We start from the raw sequence: 23,102 nt of genomic DNA on the forward strand, positions 1-23,102 counted from the left end.
ACTGGAAGAGGCCACACACCGCAGCCAGAGGTGGCTGCAACCTCTTTTTCTTCTCACAGCAGATGAAGCATGGACCTCTATGGGGTCGGCAGGACACCTGAGCCCCTCTTTGTCAGCTCCACCTGGACACCTTGGGGATTCAGAATCCAGCCACGGAGGGAGGAGCCCACCCACCCCCAAATAAAAGCAAAGCACCAGCTACTAATGCTGCATTCACAATACTGTACTCCACAGACAATATGACTTTATTCACAAATATGATTTTTACAGAGGTAGAACAAAATACTTTGTATAATCTTTTTCCTTTTATTTTACTCTTTTTTAACTATATACAGAAAGAATATAATAGAATGACAAGAAGGAAAAGGTTGTAAATGAAACAATATTATGCCATCAAATACAGTACAAACAGCATGCAAGGACAGCTTCAAATGAAATCTTGCTGGTGTAAATTTATTTCTAATGTGGTAAATGAAGAGTAGTAAAGAGTCATGCTCTAATTGGATTGAGTATGCCACAGCTCTGCAATTTTGTTTTAATTATTTTTTTTTTCTTTTACAATAAACCAACAGGATAGCTTTCTTTTCACTGTGGTGGGGAATGCTTTTGTAATGTCCAATGTAATCTTAACAGAAAAATATAATAATCAGATCTACAAAGTGTACTCTCATTTAAAAAGCAAAACCATAGAAACTGTACAGTTTTAAAAAGCGAATTATCTCAACTGCTTCTTAAGAGAATTTTCTAAACAAAGAATAAAATATGCAGAATAAAAATTAGGAGAGCTATTGTTCTGTAACAAAGCTAATCAAATACTTGTTTTCTATTCCAATAAACATTTTTTTTAATTAATGACTATTCTGGAAATTATGGAGTGGGCTGGATTTTATTAATGTTCCACTTGACTAATAAAGCATGAACTCCTTACAGGTACTATAACTGTCATTCCCCTGGGGATGGATGGAGATTGGTTCTGCATGCATGCTAGAGACAGGAACAAGATTTAGGCATTGGTGTAGATTTTAAAAAATATTTTAAAGTGTTTTAAACGTTTAGTAGCATCTATAAAAATAATCTTGCATGTTTTGCTACTGAATTAATATGGATATGGGATTTTCTGGGATTTTCAATTCATTCTTGGCCCTCAGGATTGCCCAGGACTTCCACTGGATGTTACCCAGGCTGCACCAGGTCCCCCCACAGATGATGGTCAAGGGCAATGGTTAGAATTCATGCCTGAAACAAGCGAAGTTGACAGCAAAACCCACGCTGCTTTCCCCCAGCAAGTGCCAAACCCCAAAGATCTGGGCTTTGGGGAACTGCGCTGTCCCTTCCCTCTGTCCCTCCAAATCCTGGTCGTGTTGTGGGAAGGGTGAAGACTGGAGAGGACAGATGTGCTCTTTGTTTCTCCTACAAACTGCCAACAACGGATGACAATCACCTCCCCATCCAACATGTTGACACCTTCTTGGACTACATAAGCATGCATTTATGGTCCAGTCACTGCCACCTTCCTTGGTGCCAACCAGCCATGCTCAATGCCATGCTTGGGGGAAAAGTTATTTTCCCTCTGCTTTGAATAGTGAAGAAGGAATCTGAGCACTGGGGTTAAATCATCCTCCTGCAGCTCCCCCCTTAAATGTCATTAAAAAGTGCAACTGCATAAACAGCACCTGTAGATTCATCTTCATCAAGAACACGAGGACGGTCAATATTAAACACATGCTGTTTATGGCTGCACGTCAGGCACCAGTCCAAGCCTCAATCACAATTCGTTTACTAAAGATCAAGCAGAATATTGAACAGGGAAGAAGTGTGGGTCTCATTTGACCTTGGGCTCTTGTATCATCTTGGCTTCCAAGAAGAAGCTCTTCTGCTCAACTCCACCTGTGAGGGAACATGGGGCAGGTCCCACCTCCAGTGTAATTGGCCTTGGGCAGCCTGAACAACATCCTTTGCCCATTTGCAGTGAGAAGGGTAAAGAAATACCTGCCCTGCATGAGAAATCTACCTCTGGGGCTTCATCAGGTTTGTACTTCCATGGCTTTGGCATCTCCCAGAAAATGGATTGTCAAACCCCTCTGGATCACCCTGGTGCGACGGAAACTACATTTCACTTGTAGGCTCTGCAGCAAAGTCTCACCCCCAGAAGCAGGGCATTTATTGAGAGGTATCAACAATATCCTACCTGCACAGATGAAATAATCTGTGAGGTAATTTACATTCAACAGAATACGCCTGGCACCCTTTTTTTTTTTTTTTTTTTTTTTTTTTTGTGGAAGAACTGTGCAAAACATGGCTGAATTAACAGGATTGTCGATGACATTCAGTGGGAGATATCCCAACCCTCTAAGTAACACTGCATCCTTCTGTTGTGTAAACCAGGCTACCAGTATGAATAAAACAATACATCCCTGCCCCATTAGCCTTGGGGAAGATTAATGCCCTCTAATTTACGCTAGATAAACTCCAAAGCATGAAGACCAATATTTTAGTCCCACACTCAGCTGCTTGTGAATTAATAGGGATCACCCTGAAATTGCTATTATGAAATGCAAATATTTGCAAAAGAACAATTAAAAAATATTCCTGAAGTGCAAACGAACGGCTCGTCAGCCATGTTTGTGGTATGCACAGGGACGGTCAGAAGGCGAACACTAATGAATCCCAGGGCAGAAATTTGTGCTAAAAACCCATTATCCCATTGGCAGTAGGTAATGGTACAGCATCTTGCACTGGGAAATAATTTTATCTGACAATGGGAGGGCTTGGCTTAGGATGCCCTAATTCTGAGTCCTTGGACTGTTTGTATGGATATAACTACCTGTATTTTCAGAAAGATGCAGTACATGGCTCACAGTAAATCTACTTCAAACACTTGCTGATACTGCTCAAACTGATCTCATCTGCCCTGATCTGCAATTTTGTGTTAGCTAAAGTAATAAAAGAATCCTGTTAAACCTAAATTATCAAATGAAAAAGGCAATTTTCTCATTCATACTCCATTAGTTTTTTTAGTTATTGCTAGGAAAGCTCTAAAATGCTTAGGCCATAAAATAAACATGTGGCTTAATGTACAGTATGTGTACTTAAGAGGATGATGGCATCTGCAGTAACTGCTCTGTACTGCCATAGTAATGGGATGCACAAATTAAGCAACAGCACATACCAAGAAAAGCATACAGAAAAGTATGGAGAAAAGTAACAAGTTTTCTGCTTGTTTTTTTTAAATAACTCTTTAATTGCTAAAAAGAAGAAATCACCAATATTCACACCTACAACACAAAATTGCAACGTGGTTGATTCCGATAGATGCCTGTTACCTCTGTGCCATCAAAACTCTCCAATATTGCATTTTTAACATTTCACTGATTAAAAGTTTATAAAGGCTTCCCCCTTCCCAAATTAAATTCAATTCTATATTTTCCAGTGCTGAGGTAAATCAGTTAGCCTAATATAGTTTCAAGCATACTACACTGTTAAGACTTTGGAAAAAAAAGAAATTCTTAAATCACAGAAATGCAGGATAACGTGTGAAAAAGTGTCCAAGTGTTCACTTTTGAAAATGAAATTCAGAGCCTATATCACCTCAGAACATTTGATAATGTTACTCTCAGGCCCTACGTTCAAACAAATCAGAGTACTTGCCATCAGTAGTTTCAATCCCTTTAGCAGAGTGCCACAACTAAAACAGTGAATTCATACAAGCAGAATTGCATAACCAAGCCATTTACAGACATATTTTAGCATTACTTCACAACAGTAGGCATTAGGATTTTGAGAACACAAGAATCTCTGAAATTCAACCTGTGTGCTTCTTTATCCCTTAATGGTTAAAATAGGCATCATTCAGAACAAGGAAAGAGCTGAAAGGTGCAACAAATGTCTGGCTCAGACAAACTTGATGAGAATCATACAATGCAGACCTGTGATTCTTCCTTCAGCCAGGCTTTTACAGAAATATACTTCCCTGGCTGAAAAGGATGGCACAGCACAGCTTTACAGAGGGAAATGCAAAAATATAAAGAGGAGAGTCCCATTTGCTTCCTCAGTAATCCCTTAAAGTCAAGAATCTGTGTCCACACCAGCTCTGGGCATGTACCTGATGGCTGGAGGTGCGTCTAAGCTCGCCTGCTCCGCTCTGTAGGTACCTGTCCAGAGCTGCCATGCTCACTGTCCCCCAGGTTCCCATTAACGTGACCAGCTTGTTCTCCCCAGTTGCAACAACTGTGAAGGCCTATTTACTTATAACTCAGATTTTCCTCCATTCACAGCACAAAGCTGAAAAGTAAACAACAGTTAAGAAAATGTTTGCTTGCCAAAGCCCAGCATGAGAAGGTGCAAGCTCCCTTTGCCAGAGCCTGGACCTGTGTTTACTCACACCCTCAGCACTGCTTCGTGCCCTCGCTCGGCATTGTGTAGGAACAATCACCATCCCCTTCAGGCCCCCCACTCTTGTTCAGCCTTTGAGGAGTTCCAAAATATAACAAAACACTGTTTTCTGAGACTATATTGACTGCACTAATTACCCACAATACTGTATATTTGCTATTAAGAACATGAATGTGTGCTTTCAAAGAGTGACGTTCAGGGCTTCCAGGATGTGAAAGGAATTAGACGGTCTATTCTGTCACTTAATCCGAGGCTTCAATGTACTTTTTAAAATTTATTTTAAAACCCAAAAAACCAGAATACACATTCTAACTGTTGAACTTTTACCAGCTAAAGGAGTTTGTAAGGACCCTATCACTATGTGGTTACAACAGAAGATACACAGTTAAGGTCAGGTCGTGGTGTCCAAGAACATTCACAGGGACCGAGAATGAGGAAACGAGGAATGGATCCTGCGGGAGCCTCCGGGAGAACGAGCCGCTCACTGTGGAAGTGCCTTGAGTATTGCATTCACTTCTTCTGCAACTGCTGTCAAAGCAAACTCAAACTGCTCCTGTGGAGAGAGCAAACGCACATGCTGAATAATAACACAAAAAAAATTCAGACAGCCTGGCGCACTGTTCTGCAGCCAAGCATCCTCAAGACATTGCTGAAAATATGAATATGCAGGATGAACTGTACACTGCAACGGAAAGGAGTAAAATGTTTGGGGATTATTGACGCTATGTAACACGTTTGACAGCATCTTGAAACCAGAGTCATTTTAATGGAGAAAAATGTTGGTAGCACAAACTAAGCTACTGGGACACAATGATGTATTGCGATTGCTTGGTCAGAAGCGTTTGGGAGTAGCTGATCACCAGCCATTTCCTTCTGACACAAAGATGGAAACTTGTTAACGTAGTTGAGGTATGAAATAGGTGAGATGCTGCAAAGGAGAGCCTTTGGCTTCTCTCAGGACTGTTTCTAGCAGAAATCAGCTAAACTATTTCCTCACATTATATCTACCATATAAAACAATATCTGCTTTTTCCTTTACCTGTTATTTTTCTTTTTCTCCTTCCTTTTTTAACTACTCTTCTGCGCCCACAAATTACCTAGCAATGTTTAGTCCACTTTATTCCTGCTTAGGGAAGATTTAGGAACATTTCTGCTGCTAATTCACTGTAAGCATAAAACCAAAATTACTAACAGATTTCTGTGCCGGGTTAGCAGAGGTGTGAAGGACACAGGCAGGGATGGCCACATCTAAGTGTGTCCCTAACGTGCTCCTGAACTCTCTAGTCCTACAGAAGGACAAAGGAGCTTTACTTCCTCAAGGTTAACAGGTGTGATATTTTCTAAGCAAGTAATCCTTCTCAGAAATGTGGCTTACTGAAATATCTGACACGATGATTTTCTGGTTATTTCTTATCAGAAATGTGCACAGTTTATTTGGAGCATAAGCAAATCCAGGATACCACTCATGGACTGTGCAAAAGTATTGTGATTTTCCAGAAGTACTGCAGCAGCTTAAACCAAACGGGGCTAGGAGCTTTCAAAGAACCAACTCTGAGAATCGAGGTATGAGATGCACCCTGCAAAGATCACTGCCGGGATGGCGTCTGTGCCTCCAACTAGGAAATGGATGGTCCGGCAGGTGCCTCCAGCAGGAGCTGCCAGGGCCGTGCGGGAAGGATGCAGGTATGGACACGGCAGTGGCACATGGCTGCAGGACGCAGCCAGCCCCAGAGGTGATTACTGGATTAACAGCAGTCACTTGCAACAGTGGAAATCTGCAGTAAGGATGAGAGAACAAACTACAAGTAAACAACTCATAGTTCATAAATGGCTGCCTTCTAATTCCTGCATTTCATCACCACTCTTCTCTGCCCTGCCTTACCCCACTGCAGAATAATCTCCCGTGTGGAGATGCCTCAGAGAGAAGCGATGTTAAGCACAGTTCCAGAGAGGAAAAAGAAGTTTAAAACAGAATAATTTCTCAGAGAAACCAATGTTCACGGATTTTGCTCTCTGCCTGGTGCTGTCAAAGTGGCATCCTTGCGCATTTGCTGGACTGCATCCAGCAGTTTTTAATCAGACATCAATTCACCCTAAAGAGTAGGACTCACCCTCATTAGGCACAGAAAATGGTGTATACGCTTGCCCGTGCCTGCCTCAAGGTCTCTGCAATTAGAGGAGACGCTGGAAATGCTGGTGGCCACCCAGGAGCCGCAGTTATATTCTGAGCAAGAGCGCACCGAATGTGTGAGAGTAGCTGGAGGGCAGAGGAGGCAGAGGAGGCATTCATCTGGACGTGCCATGCCGGAACCAAACTGGTGCCACGGTAGTGAGGCTACCTAACGTGCTCTTCATCTGAGTATTTTACTGTGAGGAAAAGCTTGTAATATAGGGACTACAATCCTTTAATAATAGTCCCATTGCTGAAAATAACTCTTGAAGTCTTTCACTCAGGAAATCTGCCCTTAAGCCCTGTTGGTCCAACACATGTCCACCTCATTGTGAAGAGCTGCCAGCCTGGAGACCTGGGGCGCCTCTGCCTCTCACTGATGGGTACCCCACAGGGCACCACTGCACCATCCACGGAGAAGCTGCTATCTCACATGAGGACTTGGACTGATTAACAGAAACTTCCAACCTCAGCCGTTGATTTTGGAGACAAGCTCAGTGGAGACCACCACCTTCCATTAGGCGTGACCCTAAATCAGTGAGGCTGATCAGAGCATCTTTACAGCCAGAGCTCAAAACTGACTGTGAAACACTGCCATAAAGGGGACAGCAAAGAAGATGCACGAGGTATGTGAGGACTTGGTCTTCCTGGGATGGTGCAGCTGAGCTCTTCCCCGTCCTTCCTTCTGCATAATACACACAGGCAAAGTGCAGATTGTGCAGCTTCCATTGACGTGTGCCCCCACCATCCAAAGAAAAGCCTTCACACCCCTCCCACACCGTTGCAGGAGAACAACCACAGATAGATAGAAGTAATTTCAGCAATTTTGAAGAGGCTCAGTTTGATATTTTGTACGGCTCAGTCACATGCACTATTTACATATACAAGGTTGACTTAGATATCTAGGCTATCAGAAACAGATAGAAATATCTAGATATTTCTAGGCTTTGCTTAGAAGACAGAGCTGGGCAGGCACATTGTGTTGTCAGTCCAGCTATAACGCAGAGGCAACATGAATATATTTAGAAATAATATATTTAGATAAAAAGAAAAAAAGCTACATTTCATTAAGACTTCAAATAAAAATTCCCTGGAAAACATACTAGGTGCATGCAGCATATATGCCAAAATAAAGAAGCTAAACATTACAGATTGCACATGGAAAGATACAGGAGAGAGAAAAAGAAAACGAAGAATATTTTTCTCATCACAGAGAATACACTTCCTCCTTCATTATTTTTTCCTCTCACATGTGGCATATCAATTCTATTTTACGATTCCCCTGCAAAAAAAATAACAAAACCACAAACCTTCTATTATGCTTCTCAGAAATGCAGAATGTCGTTATGATAATTTCATTACCATTTATTATATACAGTGCTTTTGAATTAAAGATCCCTACCAGAAGACAAAATGTTGCAAACAAATCTTTCACATGCTTATTGAAAATGTGGAGCGCTGCCTGCTGGAAACACAATAACATTGCTAAAGTAAGTTGGTGTTTATTTTGCCTAGGGATATTCTGTAATTGGCATTTCTAACCTGACTTTTAATCCATTGTTTTAAATTACTCCAGGAGTCTAATATTCCTCATTTGTATTCAGCTGGGAAAGCACAGGGGTTTGTTTAAATCCGTCAGAAAAATTCTCTGGGGATAGTGCCTTGCTAGCATGTAACCAGATATTTATAATTTGCAAGACATTAGCTTGAATAAGTGATTTGGGTGGTTTTGAGAAAATGACAATGATGGAAGAAGGAGCAAGAGGAGAGATAAGCAATATCCTGAGAAAATTTTTCATCCTGGTGAAAACACTGGATACATTTGCCTTTCTGGAGCTCTTCCAGATAAATGTTTGGAGGGGAGAAACATGTCTTTAGTGAGCTTTTCATGGGACTCGGGTAACTATTTCTGAGCTAACTAAGAGAAGTTGTTCACATAACCTCATTCTTTGGTTCCAGAGCTATGTTTTTTCTTTTGTTGAAGGCAACAAGCTGTAATTTCTCTGAACTGAGAGACAGATCAGAATCAGAGCTCTGTATTTCTACAGAGCTGCCATATAAATTGGATGCATTTACAGAGTAGCTCAGGACTTGCATCTTCCCTCAGAATAAATATATGTGACATTGGATTCTGTATGCTATATCCATTTTTTTTTCTCAGTCTGAATAATCAAAGCAGAAGAAAAATTTGTGCAATTTTGTGTCTTGCTTGCTGATAAAGCTTAGCTAGCTTTGGCTGGCTCATCTTAATTTTTCATGCACTTACTTAACTGGTAAGTAATAATTAATCCTCCCTTCCCCACCTCTCCCCTGTTCTCCAGCATCACTTCTAATATTAGTGGGAAGATAAAATGATTAAGAAGAGATTCAGAAAAAGATATGAACCAATGATTCCTGCAAAACAGATTTATTTCACCTTTCTCCCTCAGCAATTGCAACCCCCTACATGCTGCAGATGTTCCGATCAGTTCCTGCCTGACCAAGACAGAGTGCTGTCACATCGCTCTGGATACTCAGTTTGGGGTTATAACTTTCATTCAGTATTTTACAGTGTCATATTCAGATTTATTTGGCCTCCATGTCACAAATAGGTTACTTTATTGTCATATTTGAAGCTCTTAACTTGCAGCAAATACCCCCAAATATTCCACACATCACTGAAAATCACAATAGAAAGTTTCATTCCTGATGTAAGGAACTACCATCACAGTATCAGCTATCTTTAAAAGTTACAAATTACATAAAACTTCGAGACTATTACAACTGACAGTCATTATGGAGTAAGATATTCAACTCACCACGGGGTACAAATGCAGTCACCATGCTACATCCATAAAGGACATTGCCTTAGGCATGGCATAAGCTTTTCCTTCAGTGATACTAAAAATGACTTTATTTCCCTAAAAACTGTATTTTCTTTAATTCAAAACTTTCTTTTCAGAAAAAAAAACCATCAGCAGTTACACTTTCTTTAACGAGTTGAAGCCTTTTAAAATATTACATGCACAGTTAGGCAGAGATACACTAAGAAAACAATCCATATTCAGGATTTAAGCAAGAACATTTTTTCACGTACACATTTTCTTTAGTAGACTATAGAGTGCTGTCTTGATTGCCCTTCATATATGGTAATCAAGATAGATGTCGGAGATGTTACAAGAAAGAGCAGTAAACACCAAAGAAAGTAGCCTAGATAAATCTTCAGCATAAATAAACCTCAGTTGGTAGGAAGCCAAACAGAGTAATCAGCAAGCGACCTGTGTTAAATTAGGTCATACCCTCTCTCTTCTGTCATGAAAACAACTACTGTGAAAGACCTTTAATGTATTTAAAATCCCGGTGGATTTATTGACAGTACCTTTGTCTGGACCATGCCTGGTCTCTGGTCCCTCAAGTGCTCCAGGGTAGCAGCAATATCAATCTCTTTAGCACCTGCAACAAACCACAAATTGGGCTGAGTTCAGAGCACAAGATAATCCATGCCGCATCTGTCAATCTCTTGCTATCAGGTTCCCTTTGGGCTAACAGTCCGACTGAAAATTATTACATCCATCTCTCAACAGACTTGGCAGGCAGCTGCAATTTTTGTGTTCATATAGAAAAATAAGACGTCGGGGCAGTTTTTATTAACATTAATTCAAGAAAAGCCAGAGAAAAACAAATTCTTAAGAACGCCCCTGTACCTAGAGCAGAATATATTTAGCAGAACCTCAGGGTCCGCTGGGGCCATGCCACCGAGTGCCCCTTTGCCACTTCTAAGAGTAGGCCCGACCCACACAAATATTCATGCTGTTAAAACAAGGTTTAGGTGAACTTTTGCCACCTGCAGCTGAGATCCAAGAGCCTGCCAATGGCTTTCTAGCCCAGGACCTGGCAGCCTCTTGCTGCATGAGTGCTGTTTGAGATGGCAAACCCACAGCATTTTCTTTAGGTTTTACTTTAAGCGTCTGGACAGTGCTGAACAGCAAGGCCAGCATGCAGGAAACAGGCAGGCAGAGCCTAACTGCTGTGGGGACTGGCTCCCTCCCTCGGTGCAAATGGAGGAACTTTCTTCTAAAACATCATCTGTGGAGAGAAAAGCGAGTCCTCGTCTTCCTTATCATAACCCAGAGAAACAAAGGGGACAGTGCGATGCTGTTTTATTCCTCAATTTCCTCTTCACTTTGAGACGCTTGCTCCTCATTTTCCTTGAGTGCCTAACCAGATACATGTTATTGGAGGGGACTGAGAGGAAATCAGAATTTGGGTTCCTCCTGTCAGTCCCTGTATGAACTGCAAGAGTAGAAGCAGGGCTGCAAACCCTCACTGCTGAGAAGTTCAGCTGGAGTTTGGCTCTCTTGCGTCTGTCCCCTTCTGCACCTTTCAAGGACATTTCGCATTGCCAAAGCATTGGGCAGGTGGGCAGAGGGTCAGCCTGACCAAGGTGTGACTGCCCCATATCCACTCCCCAACCCATACTGCCCCTGTTGTTTGTGCATTCTTCCAGGGCAGCTCTAGAAGGATCACTGATTGCAAGGGCCTCCTTGAAAATATGTTCTTCAGCTGCATCAGAAATTGAATGAATTAATTCATTAAATGTAACAGTGACAACTTAGAAAAGGTACCTGACATAGATATTTTTGCTAACTACCACGGTTTGAGGCATCAGACATTACCCACGCCCCATTCCCCCCATACATTGTACAGGAATTTATGGGAGAGTGTGCTGGACAAAGTAGAAAACTTTTTTTTTTTTTAAAGTAAAAACAAAACAAAACATAAAACCACATCCTTACAATGGACCAGAACAATACATACCAACATATGCTTTGAAGTCTGAAAACAGTGACAGTAGCAATAATTATACCTTAAGTGTGTTGTAGGTTTTACAGTTGCAATTCATCTAGAAACGATCAGTACAGGTACAACCTTTGTAAACCCTAGCACTGGTGTAACACAGTAGCTCATTTCAGTGTTCGGTCTCACACACAAATTAGGTAGGAATTTCCTGTTCCACCACTGCCTTCCATGGGAGCAGAGCTATGTGAGTACTGCACGTGGTTTACAGCCTTACTTGTGGCTTCGTTAAATTCCCAGGAATTAAAATCATCTTGGCTCAACATAAAAGGAATTCTCTTTCTCAGAAATTAAGATATGAGACACTGACATCCATGGACAAGGTTAATCATGGTCCTGTATGAGCCACCTTGGTGTGCTGCAAGGATGAACCTGGAGAAGATCGTCCCAATGGAGCTGGCATGCTGAGTGTCACCTGGGCTTCCCTGTGGCTGCAGACATGTGTGTTCCCCCTCCAGTGAGGGATGCTTTTTATTTGAAACTACTCTAGCCTGAGGACAACACATTAACACATTAGGAACGGGGAAAAGGTTCACGACAAGACCTAATAACACTCTTTATTGGCCAGACAGGCTCCTGAGCCTACCTTTGATAGCGTTAATTCCTCCATCTCTGTGATGCAGATTGCAGGCATTTACTAGTGAACTGATGCTTACTTTTTTATCATCGTTAACAGAATGACACGCCTAATAGTATGAACAATGCCTGATCATAAAACCCTGATTTAGCAAAACACCAAAGCAATACGCTTTTGCACTGGAACGTGAGAATAGTCCTGGTGCTCACTGGGAAGTTTGCTTTGAAGTGTTTTGCCAGTACAAGCCTGTATCAACATTTTTTACTGATCATGGTCCCCAAACCCACGGGTTGCACCCTCAAGACCTTCTGATGTCCCCAGCCACAGGTAATAGAAAAAATAAAAGTGAGCAAAGCAAGGTTTTGCCCAAAAAGGCAAAGCAAAGCAAAGGCCAAGGTCAGTTTTTTTAATTTCTGCATGCCTCTGATACTCTGGTGATGGGAACTACATGAGTCTCTAGAGAAGCTGATCACGAAAACCTAGTGCTGCAAAGATGGGCAGCTGTTTTGGAAGAAAAATGTCTTGGAACAAGAAACTTCACAGGAAAAAGGATGAAATCAACAGCATAGGATGAAGCCAGCCTGACTTGCTTTCCCTCCACATGAGCAAACCTCTTTTCCTCCCCTGCATCCACCACTACATGTTCTCCATCTATTCCCTTATTGCGCCTAAAACAAATGAGTTTAAATAAATGTATTCCAAGTCCACTATTAAACCTCATTTTGTGATGACGGCTTTTTTTTTTTCTATTCAAACTTACTCTAGATTGCTGCTATATTATGTAAATTCAGCTCCCTTCCACTGATGTGTGCAGTAGTCTGTAGAAAGTTCTCTGGTGATAAGAGGCAGACAAAGAAGATATTTTCAAGGCATAAAGAGAGGCCTGAGCCCAACCTGCATTCACAGGTGATGGGAGCTCAGTGTTTGACTGCAGTCGGAGCTTTCAACCCTCTTTTGAATTGTTTTGTTGAAATATGCAACAAATTCAACATCTTTGTCACGCTGAGGCTTTCTTTTTAATTTGGGAGTATAAGAGCACAGTATAACAACGTTTTCATTCTATAGTACCTAATAATACTTGATGCTTTTAAGCCATTTCAGGTGACAGAATGCAGCATGTATTACACGACACTTGGAGAGAGGGAAACTGCATCTAAGGACATCAGGGTCAAATCATGCTCTTACAGAGATGGCCCCAAAATATTCACACGCTACAAAGGTATTTTAAACATTTCTTATCTGGAAACCCTACACACAAACTAAACTTGATATAACGTTTTAGAGTAAGAGCTGGAAGAATTTGTCCCAGGGATTCCAAGGATATCCCACTATTGGAAATGTTTTCCTCAGGCTACTGAACTGTGAAGTCTAGTAACAGACTTTCATTAATAGACATTAATTTATTATCATCCAGCAAATAATCTAGAGGAAGGGTTAAAAATACTAGGCTGGCCAGCACTGAAGGTAATTGTAAAAGAGAACACAAAATGTGACAAAACCAGAAGATTTTTTATCTTTTCACCCCTCCAATATGTATCTGTTTAACGATGCTACTGGTTTCAGAAAATAATAGAGGGATAAAAGAGGGAGCATTTAAAGAATAATAGCTGCCTTTTCACCTCAGACTGTATTTTATGCTATAGGAATAAATTTGAGTTCTGTTTGTGATGGGTTCCTTTTTCACATGGAGTTTCACTTCTTGCTTCTAATGAATGGAGGGATTTAACTTAGAGTGAGGCTGAACTAACATTGTACTGGTAGTAATGTAAAAAATCATCCATGCAATCCTTTTTTTTTTTTTTTAAAATAAAACAAAACAAAAAGCCAGAAACACACAGAACATGCATTTGCAATAATTCACTGTGAGCAAGATACTTGTAGCCTTCCCCCCATCCTCAGCAGCTCAGTGGGCTAGCTGAGCAAATACCTCCGAAAGCACTTCCATACCACTGCAAGGCGGATTTTAACTTCAGCAATTAACTACCATCTTTCTAAGGGCTTTAAGCATTCACAGTGAGTGCACAACGATCTGCATCAGGACCACATGGATACACGGAGAGAAAGCAAGAGAAGATGCAAGCTGAATTATATTTTGCCCCCAAGGAGAGCAGCGGTTTCTGAAGTTTAGGGTCATATCCTTTTCAACCCGTTCTCTCCCCGCAGGCACCAATGCAGGAAGCACACTGGCACTTAACAGCTGGTGCTCCCGATTAGCAGACCTCAAGGGGTTAAAGTGTTTGCCCTTAGACAGTTGCACGAGTGGAGTATCCAGCACGCCGTGAAAGCATGGGTAAAAGCTGAATTCCCAGTTCCTCATGCAATAAATAACAAGCTAGCCAAATACTGCTGCAATAAACTCCATGAGGTGATCAGCAGCAGCTCACAATATTTAAAATTATTACGAATTACCTAATGTTAGCTTTATTACTATTATAATGAAATCTTTCCTCTCGTCTCCTCCCCCTAAACATGGCAGGGGACCAATTTTGAAAGGCAAAAGACACATGAGAAGCACTCGGTGGAGGATAATCCCTTCCACATTGCAGCAGCACTGAGGCCACCGTGATGGTACGGGAATGTGACAAAGTTTGTAGAGAGATGCAAAGTGTTTTAATATAGCAGGTGGGAAGAAACGATGATGGTGTATCATTAAAAAGTGTTATTAAGTTCAACAGACTACAGAGATCATGTACCTGAAAGCACAATGATTTTTTTTTTCCAGTTAAAATAACATTCAATGTTTGTTAAATGTAAGTTTGAAAATTCTGGCTTAATTGAAGCAAGCTTTGAGATTTTAAGTAATAAGCTTGAACATACTTGCACTGAAAGCAAAGTCAAAAATCCTATTTTATTCATTACTGATAAAAAGTGCAGCACAGATTCTGTGAAACTGATAGAATTTTATATTAAAGCACTATATTAAAAGGAATATTTTAGATTCTAGATGCTCTGAATTTTCTGTATATTTATAAAAATAAAATGATCCTTAAATACTTCATCAAAGCAGTTATTTGTGGGGGGTTTCTTTTTAAATTACCCAAACTGAGCAGTTTCCTTTGTGAATGTTTCACAAATATGTATCACTCATAAATATTACATTAAAAAGGATTTTTCTAGCTGGGAAAAACTTTCAGATCTACAGGCACATATCCTCAAAAAGATACAATTATAAGTCTGCAGAATGGCTATAAATCTGCTACTGTGAATCCTACAGGATAGCTTGGTCATTAGGGTGCTATGTTTAGACACATTTGACTTCTCTCCCAGCCTGAGACTCTGACTTCCCGCATCACTTTAGTTAAATCATTAGATTCACCCTATGTTTCACACCATCATTTATAAAATGATCCATTTTTTTTCCTAATTAATTGTTATAAAGGTAAATCCATTTACAAGCTACTCGGATAGTAGAGAGGAGAGGACTGAGATAAATACTCTTTTTGTTGTTGTTTTTCAATACCCTCTGCACCTTTCTCAGCCCTCTTTCTGTTCCCCTTGATCATAACGTGATTCCAAAGCTGAATACATGATGTAGGAGTCATGGCAAGCAGTTGTAAATATGGGTTTATTAGTACTGTTACCATTTCTCCTTACGGTGATGATGATGATCTGTGTGGGAAGAAGCATTTATCCCAACATTAAAGAAAAAAAAGGGTAGTAAGAGGAGTACAGAAATGACCAGTCAAGTGCCTTTATTTATGCAGCAGTAAGTATTTGGTTTCATTCTAGAAAGATATTACCTTCTTAATGCATCTTTTGATATTTATTACATTTCACAGATTTTGAATTGGGCCTAAAAGGGCGAAGAGACTTGTTAGGTTAGATTAAAAAGCAGCTTGTTAAAATCTTGAAGGAAGGGTCCCTAATACCGTTCTTTCCACTGATGTTGCTAGAAGCTGAAAAAGATCCAATTAGTATTTGCAAGAGGCTGCTGATCGGCAGCCTTTTAGCCTCAGAGTCACGCAGTCGGGAATGCTGGGGAAGAATCGCATCTAACATTAAGAAAGAGTGAGAATACAAGTGAGAGAAAAAATAAGGGCAAAAATACGGTGTCAGCAAGGACAAGCAGCGGTCTCATCACTGTGTGTCTGCATTTAGGAAGAATACAAGTGTTTTTTGTGTTTGGGTGATGACTGCAAGACTCACACCTGAAAGCGATGCTTCATGGCCAAACCAAGTTCTGCTTTGTGCTGCCTTTCTTCCCTCCCCACATCATCACTCTGACAAATTGGCTTTCTTGGGTTTAGCACAACACTTTCTGTCCCTTTTCTGCACTCGGCTTTGCCTTAGCAAGGAGGCAGACAGTGAACTGTGGAGAACCAAGGACAGACCCCTCCTGAAGAAGGACAGACGCTACCTAGAGCCAGGTCTGCCACAAGCCTAATGCACAAAAAGAGCCTATCTATACTGCTTGCTGTGGTACAGTATATATGGAGACAGCAGTGGGCTCTCTGGGGAGTTAGCAACGTAAATCAGCGCTCACGGCCTATTACACTGTCACAGCTATGGTGTTTCCAGCGCCCAAGCCAGCTGGACGTAGCATGGCTATGCTGTAGATTTGCAATGCCCCCAAAGCCCTAGATGCCTCCAGCTTCCCACTGACAGCTTGTAAAGGACGGCTTGCATAGCTGCTCCAGCCAGCATTTGCCCCATTGAGTACCTAATGTTGCTGCAAAACATTTAATCACACCATATGAGGGGCAAACTCAATCTGATTAAAGAAGAAAGGGTCATAACTAGGGGGAGTGTAACACCACTTCTTCACTGACCATTAGTTTTAATGGCACACTGGTAGTATTTACTAACTAGCTTAGTCTCAAAGGCCCAGCCTCATCTTATCTACTCCAGCCATCCTTGAAGTTCGAATCGGAGTTAGTCATCTCCTCTCCCAACAGCTAAGAGAGAGAGGGAGAGCCCTGGTGGGCAATTCATTTGCCTGAGAATTATTCTCCAGAGGTGTTTATCATTCTCCATCGGCAACTGAGGAGACCTAGACAACTAGGTTAGGGGAGACGCTTAACATTAAATGGTTTATATGGCTAAAGTCAGGTCTAATGAACCCATGTTGAAAAGAGATGAGTTTTTGCACCGTGGTTTCAGGCTCATGAATGCTGGGATCTGTCAAATCTAATGGTGTTTGAGATCTGTGCTCTGTGGCTACTGCCCTCCCCTTCTTCGCTCACCCCCCAGTTTGGAAACCTTAACAGAAATGGCAAAGGAAAAAGCACCAAGGAGCCACAACCAAAAGATAAACCATCTGCCGTACAGTGTAGGGAGTACCACAGGAGTGAAAAATGTTTTGTAAGAGTAACTGCTGGTTGTAACTCTTGGTTTGTAACTGCTGCAATATAAAACAAAAACCAACCAACCAACCAAAAAAAACCCCAAAAAAACCCACAAGAGTATTTTCTTGCTTCAACTTGCATTGTTTGAGTGCCTTTTAAATAAAAACACCTGTAAATATTAGAGTTGAAAACGGGAGCTGAACAACAGCTACAAACTACAAAAACAAAAACAATTTTCATTTGTACTTATCCAGACATCTACTGCTGTAGCTGCTGAAGTTCTGCTATCGGCCAGGAGGATCTTTTGATGCTTTTCATGGGAAGAGAAAAGCATTAGCAAAAGAACTAGTGAGGGACTCACTTTTAAAGATAACAAAAAAGATAAATGTATTCAGGCTGGAATTTTCATTAAACACTTATTCTCTCTGATATGAACAAAATCTCTGTGCATGTCTGTATGTAGTTAGGGATGGACCCAACCCATACCTGAATCTGTGAACAGTCTTTACTCTCAGTCTAAATACATAAGTGCTATTATACACCCAAAAAAAGACCCAAATTAAAATTTCACTACCATTATTAATACCAAACCAAACAAAACCATAAAACAGACCAAAACAACAAGAAAAAACACCACCCAAAAACCCAATTGGCAAAGGAAGCATACAAATGGAGAAGGGAGTACTTAAAGTAATAAAAGTGAGGAAAAATATTGTGACAGTCATGCACATGCACATAGAGTATACATTGCATAATGTCTTATTGTTTACATATTTTATATTAATATTTTAAAACTGCATTTGCACGTAACCTGGATGTATAAATGTAAGTTATGTGGCTTTATCACTATGCAATCCAAAGGAAGGCGAAAATGAAAAAGGAGCAGCCTGGTATTTTAAAAACTGCTACAGGACACTAATTCTTCTGAGCTTTCACTGATTTACAAGGATAGAAATTCGCTACTGACATGACAGTTTTTAAGCTAATATCCTTTGTCAACGCAGAAAAAACATGCAGAAACCACTCACTGTAACTGCATGCAAATGGGTTCTAATGTGAGACCCAATCCTCACTTCCACTGTGCATGAGACTAAGTCAAATCACAGTTTATACCATATAGGAATTGTTTCTCTGTTACACCTAGATTTTCTCCAAGAGTTAAAAGCAAAAGGAAAATATCTAAATTACTAAATGTGTGAAACAGAAGTTAATGAGCTGTATTCTATATATGGGAAGATATCCTATAATCACCCATGATCACTCTAGAAAATACTATGGCATGCACCTAAATTTAATTTATGCACGCACGCGTGCACCCACACACACAAAGGGGATGATGAGTCAGCAAGGATGGTGGATGTGCTGCTACTGCCTGTGTATAGGTGTTCCCCCGTGTCAGCTCCTATAGAGCTCTAAACAATCTGCTTCCTTCAGCACCTCTTCTACAAAATGTCAGCTAATTACCTCAGAAGCAGTTCATCTCCATGTGCTGAGTCAAACGCGAACTAAGTTAAGATGCTGACTGCAAAAATCACATTTCTGAAAATGCACCTCAGTTTGCCCTAAGAAATCTTGGAGTCCCCTTTGGAAAATGAGAATTTACTTTACAGGGCACTCAGAGGCAGCTCGCCCACGTCAATCTATTAAATTGTAAGGACTACATTTCACATTACTTTCATTTCATGTTGCACGTAGGTGGTAATGCTTTCACGACAGTACATGGATTGAGTATAAAAGATGCAACTACTATGGATTTGTCCTTTAACGGAGTTTATTCTTAAAAGTGACTAAACTGGTCCAGTTTTAGAAGTTGTGGAATAATTACACTTTAGTTTGGTAATATACATTTTACCCTTTAAAGTCAGAAGACTATCATCTTGGTCAATTAAACACTTCTCTTCAAATCATCTACAGACTACTTGCATGAGATTAACTACAAAAAAGTAGTTCTACACTCTGTGTGTAACTCTCCTTTTCCAAACATTTGACAAGCTGGTTCTCGAACTGATAGTACTGTACTTCTATGACCAGCTTTTCCACTTTTCCATATTCTAATCTACACTTTGTGTGAAAAAAATGCTGCCCAAATTCCTTATCTGCTTGTCTCCTCCTTAGTTTCAGTCAATGACCTCTTGTTTTCAAATTAGTCACTATCTCAAGCTGCTTACTGACATCAATACATTCCTTTCAGGGTCTTCTAACGCTCTATGGGGACCCCCCTTCGTGCTCCCTTTCCCAAGGAATAGTCCATGTCTGATCAGTCTTTCTTCACAATTCATTTGCCCCAAACCTTGAATAATTAGGTTTGCTTTCTACCACACTTTTCTGGTCCCACTTCTTTTTCAATAAAATCTTGAAATAAAAGTCAGAAATATGGCTCTTTTAGGGTAATGCCTGGCCACTGAACTATATAAAAGGAAAAAACAAAAACAAAAACAAAGCAACCTACAAAGAAATTACATCAATAATGTCTTTGCTTTTTGTTTGAAATCTCTATATTCCATCTGGGAATCCATCTAAAAACACAGTCCACACAACATACACCAAGAAACATCAACCAACACCACCTTCCTCATTGTCATTTATTCATTTTATAACCAGAGTTTGTAGAATGTGCTACGTTTTATCTTAATTTTATGAACTATTAATCAATGAGTATAGTGTCAATAATGTGGGAAAACCTTAAAAATTTATGCATCAACATGTATTTTGCAGAGGAAACAAATACTATTTTTAACAGGTTTTTTTTTTTTTTCTAAATAGTGAGGTTTCCCTTAGCATCACAGGCTGGACTGTAAAAAGCTGCCCTATACATTCCCTATACACTTTTGCATGTAGCTGGGGGCCCAGCTCTCATTGTGATTAATTATCTGCTGTGAAACGCTGCAAGAATGAGCACTATTTGCCTAATTGTGTTTCCAGGGTAACTCATTACATAAAAGTTACAATACATAAATGCAGCTTATTTGAAAAACAGGCCTTATAACACATGATATGTTTACAAGGACACTAAGAACTTCCTTCAGAAATTGAAATAGCCACGTTTCAGAATTCTATGGTTAAAATCACTGCTAAGAACTGAGGCAGTCCTGTGGGTAGTACAATAGCACACAAATCAAAAGCTAATTTTTTGGCTTTACTGGCCTGCATTTTTTCCTAGAGATAATCATCTAACTCCCACAAACCTCAAAGAGCAGTGATGGAATAGATTCAAACTTAGAACATGAAAATAATTACATTCTAAAGTCCTGAATTTTTCTGCTGTAGATTCTTCTCAAGAATTTCAATTATTTCTAATTCCACTTCTTGCTCTCTTAACATTAAATACCATTTTTTAAAAACTAATTTCTCCTTTACACTACCTATTCTCTCAACCACTGTGTGACACTTGTAGTATATTAAGCTTTAAATTCACAGGAGAAACTGTATCATGGGCTGAAGAAATACTTTCTCATTCACCAAGAGTATGTCAGAAATAGAGTGCTCTTGACTTGTGTCTGTACAACTAAAGACTAGAATATTCTCAGACTTTGCATAAAGACTGAAAAATAAGCAGATTGTATCCATTTTATCATGAATATGGGCAAGTATTTCCTTTCATAAAATCCTTTCAGAGAGGATCCAACCCTACAACTTCATTATGATTGTTAAATCCACACAGCAGATAAGCGAAACCTCAGCAAGGGTTCAGATTAGCCAAAATCATTTGATCATGATGAGTCAGAAGGCGAATTAGGGAATCTTTTGTTTTGCCTTAAAATGTCATGGTAGAAACTGCATCTGCTCAGGAGCTGACTCACAAGACCCTCAGACAATAGTGTAGTGGGGGCAAGGAAAGGACTTGCAGAGATAACCTCCACAGCCAGCCCAGGCCAGAGTGTATGCGCTCATCAATTATAATCCAAGGTTTTGAATGGGAGAGAAGAAACCATTGGTTCAGCTTCATTAAATCAAATCTTTTTGCTGGGTTTTAGAATTCTGAAATCAATACTTTAAAAGGATTTTAAAATTCATATTTACCTTCCCTTTCACTCATCTCATTCCATCTAGTTCAAACACAAGAAAATGGATGGTCAGGAAACCCCAAACAGCTGCTAGCTGGATTAATATCTAAAAATCAAACTTTTATCTATACTATCCAAGCCTTTCAGTTCAGAAGAATGAAAGTAGGAATACCCATAATCTTGCTCTTTTCTTTTTCATGCCAGAAACACTTAATAAAAGTATTTTGAAATATATCAAACTTTTAGTTACTAATATATGCCTGCAGGAAAGACAAGAAATGAGAAAATTCCCACTTTTTCTCTAAATCACATCCAAAAAAATCCCCCAAACTGATCAGCTCAGAGTTACTTTGAGTTTGGGGTGAGGAAGGAATATCAAGTAGACTCAACTAAAACAGTTTGTCCTCCCTAGTAACAGAAGATAAAATTTGTAAGTACATTAAGGAAGTTAAAATTCTCTGCAGAAATCATCCTTAGAAAAGTCCCTGTCAAAAATCCAGCAAGCATTGTTATCTACAAAAACAATCAATCATCATTCTCTGTACTTATTTAAATCATGAAAGTGCACATACAGTTGAAATACATCATTTCTGAACTTTTCACTCAAAAATAAAACTTGCCCTAAGCTGTCTGCCAGGGAAATTGGAGGTAACTTTGATAACTCTTAAAATTTTCATATTCATGTAACAATGGTATGCTACTGGAAGGCCCATCTCTCTACCATACAGTTTTGTTATTACTTTGACGAGGACAGGATTAGGGCCTGGTAACCGCTCTGCTTATGAATCTAGCAATAAAAATAATTATGGTAATAAACTACATGATAAATAGCAGTGCTGGGTTACTGGAACAACTAAACACAAGGACACACTTGCATTTAAAACTTTCCACTGACACGACACAGGAATGACAGGACTGAATAGACATCGTTGTTCTCGAACTGTTCCAGTTACCTAATAAGATTATTTAATGTAGCTATTTGGAGTGAATACACAGATGCAGCCATTATATTTATTGTGGAGAGGACAGAGAAATTCATTAAAACCCCCACCCAACAGGAAACCCTTCGTGCTGCTGTGCAGAGCCCGAGGGAGGCCCAAGGGCTGGCGAGGCAGCTGGGGCTAGGCTGGGCTTGCTGGGCGTGGGGCTCCGTATGGGACTCTGTGCACCCTCCTGCCACAGAAACCCCTGCCCAGGGGACACAAGGACCCTGAGGAGATATTGCCACCCTCCCAACCTTTACCGTGCACTAAAATAGGGTGCTTTGTTTTTTTTTTTTTTTTTAAGTTCCATTGCTGTGTTTTGGGGCTGTCAGACTGGTGTGGCAGATGTCGAGCACAAAAGCCCTCGATTTTTTTCTCCCTACTTTAGGAGCAGGTTGCTTCCCAGTGGTTTTCAGCGTACAAAATAACACGAGACATGGCAACAGGCGAGATAGTAGAAGATACCAATTTATAACATGCTTAATAGACTAAGTATTAGCACTAATTCAATGAGCGGTAGTGGAAAAAATTGTTAATGACAAAAGCATTTACAGTTAACTGTCCAAGAGAATGTAGGGAAGTAAATCATTACATGAAAAAAGGAGCTCCTTTTCTCCATCTACCCCATTAAAAACCCCACTAAAGAGCCAAGGCATTTATTGATTGCTTTCTACTTTCCCACTGCCGAAACTAAGTACTCCTCTATTTACTTTGATTTAAAAATGCATTATTGTCTACTTTCTAATAAACCAGACAGTGGAACAAGAAACTCAAATTATTCTAAGTTTATTCTTAAAAGTCTTTTTTTTTTTTTTTTTTGAAAGACTGAAGGCCTTAATCCTTAAAAGCCTTTTT

At 40.1% G+C, this 23,102-nt stretch overlaps 1 protein-coding gene across 4 annotated transcripts in view; it reads right to left on the bottom strand.

The window, feature by feature from the left end:
* Positions 1-227: 227 nt before the first annotated feature.
* The window catches only part of PTPRN2 (protein tyrosine phosphatase receptor type N2), a 645,529-nt gene continuing 622,654 nt past the window's right edge, over positions 228-23,102 (bottom strand). For all 4 annotated transcript variants that reach the window (XM_080579571.1, XM_080579572.1, XM_080579573.1 and 1 more), the window contains 2 exons: positions 9,921-9,994; positions 228-4,945 (listed from right to left, as the gene is read on the bottom strand). In XM_080579571.1, the coding sequence (XP_080435697.1) occupies positions 4,874-4,945; positions 9,921-9,994 (146 nt within the window). In that variant the 3' untranslated portion in view covers positions 228-4,873. The remainder of the gene's footprint in view (positions 4,946-9,920; positions 9,995-23,102) is intronic.

Source organism: Anser brachyrhynchus (assembly GCF_964034855.1).
Source record: "Anser brachyrhynchus genome assembly, chromosome: 2".
NCBI classification, from domain to species: Eukaryota; Metazoa; Chordata; class Aves; order Anseriformes; family Anatidae; genus Anser; species Anser brachyrhynchus.